The following is a 12228-nucleotide window of genomic DNA, read 5'->3' on the forward strand; positions in this document are numbered from 1 at the left end:
ATAAGTTTTATTTTTTCTAAAAATATTAATGGCCCAATTGTTTTAGATTATAAGCTTTACAATTTTGAATCATAGTTTTTAATTCACCCAAAAACAGTAGGATTCTATATTATATGTTTTTTTTAAACCGATAAGTGCTTATCACTAAATACATTTCTCGACAAATTCTCATCAGATATATACATTTTTAGGAGGAATCGCTTTTAGTAATCCCTCGTTGGACACTTTGAAGTTAATTAGGTTTACATTTTGGTATGGGTGCTTTCATGTTATTAGTTTTTACGTTTAAATCCCATATTCGTACATATGTTTATATATATAATTTTAGTCGTACTAAAATACGTGTATTGGGTTTTCCATCTTCTTTTTTTATTAACAAAAATAATAAATAAATAAATAAATAAATAAAAGTTACGGGAGCGTAAATGACATCGCGACTATTATTCAATTTGTATAAAGTCGTTGCTCCGCTGCACTCATATTGTATGAATTTACGAACATTGATATTGGTTTTTTATTTCGTTTGTTCGCCGCAATCAAACGGATTCGATTGTTTTGTATACAATTTTAACGGTTATACTGTTTTTTTTTTTTGTCTCTTAAAATATCTTTGTTTCCCTAGTAATTAAATACTAAAGATATTTCGAAACGGATCTAAAAAGCCTACTCACATACGTAATGTGTGTGTAGTAGAATAGCAGAACGAAATTCGTTTTATTTCGCTATTTGCGTTGTTTTACGGTCTTAACTGCCCGGGTGCAGATATCCCGCGCGGGGCCGTTCGGCGGAATTCACTTCTCGTACGTGTTTGATGGTACGTCTGCGGCGGCGTGTCCGCCTCGGGCTCCCAGCGCGTCAGCCAATCCCGGTGCTCGGCGTGCGCAGGACCAGCGACCGCACGGGAAACTCTCGGTCGCGCTAAATCCGCCGAAGAGGAGATGTCCGTTTCGCTCGACGGACGTCTGCGGCGGCGGGGGCGAACGACCTCTGCGGCGCTGTGCAGAGTTTCGGGAGGCCTCGGGGAGCGATGACATTACCGCACCGCTCTGTAATAATAACGATATATAATGTACAGGTGGCGTTGCTGTGGAAGAGAACGTTCATATTTTTCTTCGGATTTTTTTTTTCTCCGTCCGTATTCATTTATTTTCGCCCCGTCTCGCCGTCGTCGCTCACAACTGTGTTAACTAACTGCAACCGCGACACGGTCTTTCGGAGATTCGGAACATCCGCTGTGTCGCCGTTCCGCCTGCCGATTTCTCCGACTCTGTCGCGCGCGTTCGCACACACTCTTACAGCTAAAAGTTTTGCCATCTCCGAGACGTTGGTGGCTTCCGTCCACCGCTGTTCGTTTTTAACGCCGCAGCCCGTCTTCGTTTTCTTTAGATTTGTTTTTTTTTTTTTTTCGTTATTCTTTTCTTTTCGGATTTTTTTTCTCGTGTAGTCATGACTATCACACCATTGTCGTCGTCTCCGTTGTTGTTGTTGTTGTTGTTGTTGTTGTTGTCTAGTGTTTGGTGTTTGTTGCAATGGTTCACGTTCCGTTTCAGAACAGACCTAATGTGGTCGAACGCGTTTAGAAAGGATTAGCACTAAATCACCGCAGCTAAAACGCACCGCCGTCGCTGCAGCAGTTTTTCGGGTGCCCTCCGCGCCAACAGTATAATAATAATATAATGATGACTGGATCGAGCGACGTGTGAGAACGGCTATTAAAACGCAAATAGTCGTCTCCTCCCCCGCCCTCGTTCTGTTCTTCGCGTTTCTTAATATTTTTAACGACCCCACGCGGCCGAACATTGGACGAGACTGTACATGGTCTTTCCCGCGCGTACACGCGGCATATTAAACGTACGTATGAAACGTATGTTTCTACGTGTACGGCGGTGTCGAGGACGTTTGTTTATTTCGCGTCAATTAAACGGCCAACGTTCGTGTCATGCAAACGTGTTGATTGCAAATTACGTTAAAACGTAATACTCGCATCTTAATAACAATACATCGGTGTATCTTTTATACTGCGTTAATTTGCACAAATGTTGTTTATCGAAATGCATTTCGACGTTATTCCGATATGTTTAGTGACGGCAAGATGTGTGTGTGTGTGTGTGTGCGCACGCGTTTTTACATTCTTACATGTTAATCAGTAGTGATCTTTGTGCACGTATAATGTAAAAACATGGTTGCTGTTCGTTATAGACGTATTTGTAATGCATATTCGTCGCTTGTTTCCCGTTGTTCGGTTTATAAATATTATTAAAAATAAAAATGCGGTTACTTTGTTCACTATTTGAATTTTTTATTCAATAACATATTACTATTCATCAGTAAATAATAACGCATTTGCTGGTATTAAATATTAATCATTATAAAACTTATACTTTCATACATTAAGGTATATCAAGAAGTTTCCAGTGTTCGACATTTTTCCACGTTGTTTACCGTGATTTATATGTACACGGTTTATAAATGAAAAGAAGAAAATGATATTTTGTCTAAAGTTTCTTTCTCCAACTTGTACTATGAATGTTGCCGTTGAACATTGCGAACATGTTTAGTCGAATAGATAATTTTCCATTTTTACATACAAACTATGTTTGTCACACGTTTTCTTATCAATAATTAGTAATTATAGTAATTACTAATAACTTCAATTCAATGCTCATTAATGTATACCACTATATGATGGATAGTTATAAAAAAAGCATTTAATATTAATTGAATCGTTTAAATGGAAAAATCCATTACTATTAAATCTGTCATGTATTGTATTAAATAAAGCGCACAGTTGTGCCGATCTATGTAGTTGTTTATTCGGTATTATAAAACCAGTTAATATCTTAACGATTTTCATGCTCTGAGTAATCTAGAGGATAATCTTAGTACTCAGCGATACATTTTCTTTATGCTTTAATCTTAACTGTATTTTATTTAACCGCTTCCTTATAGGTTGAATTTAACGGAACTGATTAAGAAACAAATGGCAAAATCGATAGATTTTTTTCTTTAATGAAATAGTGTAAATGAAAAAATCATATACTATAATATATTATATCATACGATGAATGTGTGTTTTTAAATTTTGAATTTTATTTATTACATAAACTTTAATTTTATAATTAACATAGTACTTTATTTACGTATGAAATATTCATGTAGTATATTATGCATAATTATAAATAAATCAATTAGTTGGAATATGTGACGTAGATTATACAAATCAAATATTTAATGAATAAAAATCATTTTTTACCTTACGATTTATTGCATTTAAAAATGAATTTCAATTTTTTTATTTTATGGTTATATATATATATATATATATATACATATGTAGGTACATTTTAATTATACATGTTGTTCGTGTACTTATTCTTAGCGCACCCTCATAATGATTGTATTAATTTAATGATGATGTATTAGAATTTTATATTTTCCATGTCCTAGATTCTACAAATATGTAACTAGGTTTGCAAAAACGAATTGTGAACTTAAGGCCAATCGATAATTTGTCTGTGATTACTCTTTCGATAATTTATTATTAAGTAGCCTTCACATGACTAACAATAGTTTTATAATTATACATACGTTTTAAAAGTTCTGCCTCATTGTTTGTTACAAAACTAACCTATAAGTGTAAATTATCAAATAGACTTTTTGCTATATCTACTGTACGCAGCTACTGTATTATATTACATGTTGTATAAATGTATTCTAGAAACTTAGATTTTTTTTTTTATTTTATTTTGTAAGTAATGTTAAATGTGAATTATCCATGTCATTACCAAAAAGTATATGTCATGAAAATATCCATGACGTACAAGCCCATTAGTATATACCTGCATACATATGAACATGAAATGATGACGTTTCTCCTAGTTGTTGACAACCGGTTTTGAAAAATAACGACCAGTGGATTGCAATGTTGATTTTAAAGTCATCGCATCAAGTAGTGAATTCAATATTGACGATAGTCGATGGTCATATTCCATGTCTTCCCAAATTGGTCGAATAAATCATATAATATGTGTGAACTTATTATATAAAATTGATTATGAGCCAAATCATTCTTGTTTCTTGAATAGATCAAAACATTTTTATTTCGGTATGAAAACACTCCCCTGAACTGCGTGATGTTCTCTGCATAATATGTGTGCTTTTTGACGATATCTATGTATCACTTTGGATACACGCAGTATATAGTATCTTTGATAATTTGTCTGAAATAATTTGAAATTCTCCATATATTGTATTTTTTTTTTATTTTTTTAATCTTTTTGCCTACACGTAGGGTATGTATCACGAAAGGTTAATGACGTTTACGCATTGGGTATATCTACTTTAGTCTCGTTTTACCGGTGTACTTGTTTTTGTAGTTTTTTTTATATGTGTAGAAACATGCTTTTTATTTGGAAAGTTACCAAATAAACAAGCCCTACGGATTCTCATATATAAATGTCAATTCCATTTTCAAAGTGAACGTGCGAAGTCGATTTGTAATAATTTATTGTAATTCACTTGTGCATTTGTTTCCATTGCAGATCATTGGCATCCAGCAATATTTAGTGAAACCGACCGAAGTCGACCAAAACGAAAACATGCTATCCGACCAAGTCACATCGGACATAGGTATCACCGAGAAAATGGTCAAAGCTTCAGGCATTCCTCTACACGATGCTATCGAAAAAGTGAGTTTGTGATTTTTTTATTTATTTACAATACTTGACGTATAGGTTTTATTATAACTATATCAACATGCGTACGGATCTTGGAAATAAGCACCGATATAATTGTTATAATTGCACCTAATAGTGCACCCGTTCGAGATATTGTCTTTGTACAACGTGGCGTGTACGCAGTCGTTTTATACGCATTTATTTATTATTATTTATTCGTACGTGTTAATAACTTTTTAATACATACTATGAAAACGACATCGATCCGTTGTACGTTACTGCTCATATTGTATTAACGAATATATTGATTTTCGACGCCTCCGCAGCAGTTGTGCGATCATCAAACGGATGGATCGCTTGTCCGCATATTCGTGACGACTATTTTACCATCGTGTATATATGCATTTGGATCAACGGATACAATATGATATTATGAACGTATTACATGTGTCCGCTTTCGATGCGAGTATATATGTTTTCCATAACCCTGCCACGAGGTCGCGGGTATTGTACCGCGGACGCCACCGTCTACGTGTCGACTACAATAGTCTGTTGGCTTCTTTATTATGCGCATGTTAACATAATATATTTATTCAGAGCTCATGTACTGACCGTGTGTATGTAGTGGTCGCTAATTCGTGTACACAGTGTGTGTTCGAAACATGCACGTAGACAGATTTTTTTTTTTAGAAGGTTCAAAAAAAATGTTAATCAATCCACCCAAAAATAGATCTTTTTCCAATAATAAATAATTTTTATTAATGTTTTCATGTATTTAAGTTATAAAAAAAAAAAAAAAACCTTATTATTTTCAATTTCAAATCCAAAGTATTTTAAATTTACTAAATTGTAATATAAATATTATAAATTCATTAATATGAGCAGGTATTAAAACATTTCGGAGTGGGGATGTCTAAGTCCCTCTAAATACTTGCTTGGTCGCAACGCGTTGATTCGACGTTTTACATTGGACGTGATTTCAATTATTTTCTATTATTACGTTTTAGCGCGTGGATATAAGGTTTTGTAGTATATTTTAGTGATACAGTTTACACGCGTCAAATACGGGCCGTATCGGGAATATGGAGCCATTCCTCCCCAATGTTCCCTCCCCTCATCAATGGTGCTACGGACGAATGCTCATGTGTGTGTGTGTGTCACGGCTGACGGGTGTTGTGCAGTTGTTGTTGTAGTGATAGTAATATCATGTGTACAGGGTGATCAACAACCCCGCATGATGTTCCGCAGCAACAGGTATAATCGAGAGAGGAACACGTCGTCGGCACCGCGCTGCCGGTCGGCTGCGTACGCGGTGCATATGTTAATTGCGTTTCCTGTGGGTCGACTACACGGGTCCCACCGTACACCTGCATGCAGGGTCGCGCGCATAGGGCGTGTAAAACGGCCGATAACTGTGTATCCATGGCGGTGGCGTACATGCACTCGTCGTGTCATAGGGGAGGGATGTCAGGGTTTTTACTCACCAAAGTGGAAACTCACGTGCGATCTCAAGACCGGTGCATGCAGACACACGCGTTTTGTTAATCGTTTTATTTTATTTTTTTATTTTTTATATTATCACGCCCGTGCGAGGTGCGTGAAGTTAGCGGAAAAATGCGAGCACTAATTTCCGCTATAACACCATTATTTAGTGTTCAATCAGTGTTATTTAACGGTGTCATTTTTAAAATTAGAGTTGATTTTCCGTGAGATATATTGCATTTTCCAAATGTATATGGAATTATATTTTTAATATATTTATGATACATACAATAAAATACTGTACATTTTGGAAATTTCCAGCAATTTTTTTAGCAATTTTATCAGTGTTATGGGTACAATATATTGTTTTTGCGCTACGTAATACGTGTCCCGATACCTGATTGAAGTTTGGTACTACAGGAATCGATGATACGGATTCACTGGTCAAAGTTGATAAATATCTATTTAGTGTTTGATCCTAAAATGTTTGCTATGCCCCAGGATGTGTACGAATCGTGTTTGTACAAGCCGAATGAATGCATTCATTCGGCTGAAAACTGATTATTGCTTATCTAATGAAGATGAATACATTATAAAAAAGTCGTTGCGTGTTACTTTTAAATTGCATAAAATGGAAATTTAATTATTATTCATCTGTATTGGGAGAAAAAGATCTGCAATAGGTCCACCGTTATTAACTTTCTGTATTCGATTATTAACTTCATTTTTACCAATATGGTTTTTATCTCATAACATGTACTAAAAAAAAAAAATAAATACTTTTTCAGTTTTCAGCAATTAATTACTAAACCCTAAATTAGATGAGCAACTGGGGTTGAATGATAATATTTCATTAATTTTAATATTAATTCCATATTTAAATACATTACAAATTGTAAAGTGTTCCATTTTCATGGTAAGTAATACCTATGATTCTTAATACCACATTATATCGACGATTCAAATTGATTTGCAACACTGCATTAGTGCACTCATTTCGTAGCATTATCTTATGTGGTTTTATATAGTTATATAATTTGGTTAAGAATTTAATAAATGTTATTAAAATAAAATAATTTACAATATAAACGTGTTATAAGAAATAGGACTTATAATTCGTTGAATTACTCGGGAATTAAGTACTTAAAAGACGGTAATAAACTAATAACTTCTAATAGTCAGTTATACTTAAACGATTCTTTCAGGTTTCTTACAATATATCTACTAATAATTACTAATAATTGTATTCTTTGTATTTGAAGTCAAGCATAATTTACGATGCTTAAGATTTTAAAAACGATTCGTTATAATTTGCAATTTGTTATATTTTTACAAATTATATAAAATTATTGCTAAATACGTTTATTTTATAAGTTTTCTATAACTTTTTCGTATGGAAATATAGAATACATTTTATCCACTATTTGTTTTATTTTTGTCGTCTTTATTACTTGTTCCGAATTTATATGTTTTCGATTAAATGATTGTGTTTCATTGATCTCCATTATTTATCATACAATATTTATTGTTCTGGGTGCAATATGTATATAAATTAGCTTGACAGACGAACATTAGCTATTTACATAATCCATAAAATGATATTCTTGATATTTAAACTTGGAATTATCATGTTTAATATAAATTATTTATAAATAACTATTATAGTGCAGTTCATGAAACGCTATCTACATATATCATAAATATGTATATAAATATATATTATTTATTTGTGTAGTTTAACATATTCTAAAGGCATTCTATACAATTTTTTTTCATTTTCATTCAGTATTCTCATAATAAGAAAAATATCGATCTTGATATCTACTTATCATGCTCAATATAAATTACTTATTTATAAATAAATGATAGTTCTATATTGCAGTCCGCACAAAATGCATATAATTGTATGTTTATATAGTTTTACCTACAGTTATTGTATGAGATTTTCCCCCTCTTTTTCATTAGGTTTTCATATAATAGTAATAAGATCATTTGAACATACATGCGTGGTTGCTTTCATTTTCAACCCGTACAATGATGTGATAACGATGTTATTAAATTTATATTTATATTCCTAGAAAAGGACGACTGGCTTCTGTGAGGGATTATATCCATCAACCGGTTTCTCTTATGATCGAAAGTAGTGTTTACGTATACCGGTATTATACATGTACCCGGTAATACTGGTATATACTGCTTACAATCTTGTGTTGTAGCACTTTACTTGCTCAACGTTAAACTGGTTTTATTATTGATCTACTTGTCGGCAAAACAGAATTTCGTACCAATCGAGTGCTCTCTTAGACTCAAGGTTATTCGATAAGGTTCAAAATTGACTTACTGTTGCCGAATTACAAGCCATGGACTTTATTCTAATGTTGTACAGCTTACAGTTTGAAAATAAATTATAATACGATTTATTTTAGTGTATTGCTGCATTATAACTATAAATACTTCGATATTTTAATATTGTTATTGCTACCATCTCATGCACTGTATACTGCAACACATGGATAGTATAAGATAAGCATATTATACCATACGAATTATAATTTCTAAATTATACTAAAAATTCAACACAAACCCGTTATAATATATGTACACCATGTATAATTTTACAACGAAAGATGTCGCAAACTACTAAGAGTAGAAATCAGTTACCTGACGGACAAACTAGGACATATCGCCCTTGGGTACACAATGTGTTTTAAATGAAAGAAGCGAGTCCTTAGATTTAATCTCGGTGATTTTCGTTTTTGACAGCTCACAGTTCATTGCAGTATACAGTCAACTAATTTATGACATAGATAAATGTATTTACTAATCTATCTGTTAATGTTTTACGCGCAATCAAGCCCTTTTAATTTAGTATCTCAAGCTAAACTTTGACTGTTTATTTACCTTATACTTTTCGATGGATACAATTATTCGGACGATAGACACGTCTTTAGTAGGTCTTCAATTCATTAGTCGCTAATGATCAACTCTTAAGTAGTGCTCTTACGAGTAGTTCTACGGTGGTCTGAATCGGTATAAAGTATTTTCTATGTATGTATATTTTCATTAAGGAGGCTACTGATAATTTTATTTTCCTTTGTAAATTATGCAGTAATAGCATTCACCTCAATTCTTTGTGCTCTATATTTATATTGATACCTATAGATACAGTGTATGTACTTTTATCATCATCATCATCATTGTTATTTTCATTCGCCACGACGGTTCCGGTAAATTTTCCCCGGCTAAGGTGTTAAGGTTTTCGAGTAAAATTATCGATTTTATTAAATTTTCTCCTCCGTTTATTCCGTATTGGCGGTTTAATGACGTGCAGATTGCACGAGACCGATGCACAAAGTGCCCCAATAAAAGCGGCAAGTACCTTTACTGATGTTTAACGATTTTGTTCCAGTTGTCGGCAGAGAACTCCAATTTGAAACGTTTTATATTATATTTTATTAACACTGTTTACGGTCCAAGTTCCGTTATGACGGTACACGTAAATAATAATAATAAAAAAATCGCTATAGTACATCGTCATTCTGAAAACGTAATTTACAGAAATATAAAGTAATACTCTTGGATATGAGTTTTATTTTATTTTCCTCCTACGGCATACAAACCGGTTAAGGATACCTGTATTGATACATGCGACAAGCTTAGCAACTGTATAATTGATAAAGTAAGGAAGAAAAATAATAATAAATGGTTTTCTATCATTAAGAAAAATAATAATAGTCCAGTTTCGTCATGATAACATTGTAATACAATTTAATTTGTCTAGGTTATTGTTTTGATTATTTTTACAGTAAATATTTAATGAGTTATTAATTTGCTTTAAATAACTCTAAATGTATTTCTTATAAAAAATAATAAACTGATAGTTAATTAAAATTTAGAAATTATTAAAAAAATATTTTATATATATGGATGAAAATACTTTATTAGTATTATTATACATTCATATTTTATTATTCCCATATTATTGTTTGTTTGAAAGTTAAATCTCATAATTAAACATAACTATGCTTTTATGACGTATAATATTATTATTAATCATAATTAATTAAAATTTCAATTTATTTTATTTACTTCACCATATTATTCTTTTAAAAATTAGTAGAAATCGTATTGTAAACATTTTTATTATTCTTATAATGTTTAATTTAAATTAATCATTAAAAAAAGGTTAATCATATTTTTGAAAATCTCTTATATAATTTTCTGAACGTTGTAATTAGTTCATAACTAATTATAAATGTATAGTAAGTATTTTCATTAATATATAATGTTTTTAAGTGGGGTTGTATATATTATAAACTTCAGGACTATAATATTTGCACTGGGGTGATAATTTCTATTATGTATTTATTTTATTTTATTTGTTGCTTCCTATTATTTAACTTTATTATGTATACTGAAATAACTAATCATGTATTTATCATATATATGATTTATGTATACTTTATGCCTACTGGGCCCTGGCGCCTATAAATAAATATAGAAATAAAGTGAATCTATGCATCAAGAATATGTGTGATATAACAGTTTTATATTTTAGTATATGATTAAATTTATTACTATATTATTAAATATATTATTTATTAATTTGTTAATGAAATTTTATTTCTAAGTATTAGCAATAATATTTGGGTATATTTTAATACACTGAAAAGTCAACTAAATATAAAGTATAAATTTAAATTTTTGTCGGATTAATTTGTATTTTATTCAAATCAAATTATTTTTATTTTTTTGTGAAATTATTATTAAAAACAAATAAAATATTTAAAAATTTAACACTTAAATAATGATGTGTTACCATAGTTATTATTTTTATGTTGCGAGTTTAGAAATAGAATAGTTTAGAAATGTTTGACAGGTTTTGATGTCATCAGTAAATATGGCCAAAAACGTAGAATTTACTGTAGAATTTCTTCACATTTAAAGCCATGAAAGGACATTTTATACTGTAACTATGACTATTTGTACCCTTTTACCTAATACTTTTATATAAGACGTATTACAGAACACTGTACGCATAAATAAAATAAAACATTATCCATGTTTTCAGACAAGAAAACTGTAGTTTACCAACCAGTCATTCCGTGAAATTCCAATCCAATTTAAAGTACCTAATAAAGATAGACCAATAGTTAAAACTTGTGTAAAATTACATTTACGTAAATTCATTCGTAAATAAAGGAGTAAAACAACTAAGTAACCAAAATACTGATTTTGAAACAAATTATTGTAGTGACTTCAGACATTTTAAAATTTACTAATAATTAAAGTTAAATGTTAGCATATTAGCTAATTGCATTATTTTTATATGTTTCTATGTTTCATTATTAATACTTTTTAATCTCGCATTTAATGTTAATTAATAATGTAAAAGTATATAAAATATTAAGAAACTTAAATCAATTGACTTAATAAAGTGATAAAAATATATAAGTAAACCAAAAGTCCTTTGTTAATTACGAAAATTTTATCGAAAAATAAGTGAAAGAAAGGTTATTGCTGTGAAAATAAAGTAGTTGAAGTTTGATACGAACACCTGTTAAAACATCCTGTGGTGTTTTATCATACATAAAAAAACCATCGTTTAAAAGGGTGGCACCCGATTTTTAAAATCCCTAGATAATTTGCATATTGGAATAAAATAAGCATGGGAACAGTCACGGAACGACGGCTCTACGGCAGTAAGCCTCTATTCGTCTGCTGGCAGGCTATTGAAGGGTATATTTAAATCACATAAACATATTAGAAATGGTATACAATGGTAAAAAAAAAAATTTTTCCTGAAGACGTTTTAAACTTCACAAGTCATTGCAGCTACATTAAGTGAAAGTTTAGCGATGTCAGGCCTATGTGTTTTAGATTAAGGAGACCAAAGTAAATTTCGCCTTTAAATGTAATAAAACTATGTACACGTTAGTTGTGATGTAAAAATATTTATAACGTGGTCGGTTTTCGTTTCGTGTATCGTTAAAATACATAATATATCAGTTTGGTTATTTGGCCGGAAACGACTCTTTGCCCTCTTGTCTTTCTTTTATTTCCATTTATA

General features: G+C 31.3%; 1 protein-coding gene across 3 annotated transcripts in view; it reads left to right on the plus strand.

Moving 5' to 3' along the window:
* Positions 1 to 12228, plus strand: part of LOC112683916 (RNA-binding protein fusilli) — a 65184-nt gene that overhangs the window by 21771 nt on the left and 31185 nt on the right. For all 3 annotated transcript variants that reach the window (XM_025555125.1, XM_025555126.1, XM_025555127.1), the window contains exon 3: positions 4542 to 4688. In XM_025555125.1, the coding sequence (XP_025410910.1) occupies positions 4542 to 4688 (147 nt within the window). The remainder of the gene's footprint in view (positions 1 to 4541; positions 4689 to 12228) is intronic.

This window comes from Sipha flava, unplaced genomic scaffold (assembly GCF_003268045.1).
Source record: "Sipha flava isolate LNK unplaced genomic scaffold, YSA_version1 237_pilon_pilon, whole genome shotgun sequence".
Lineage (NCBI taxonomy): Eukaryota > Metazoa > Arthropoda > Insecta > Hemiptera > Aphididae > Sipha > Sipha flava.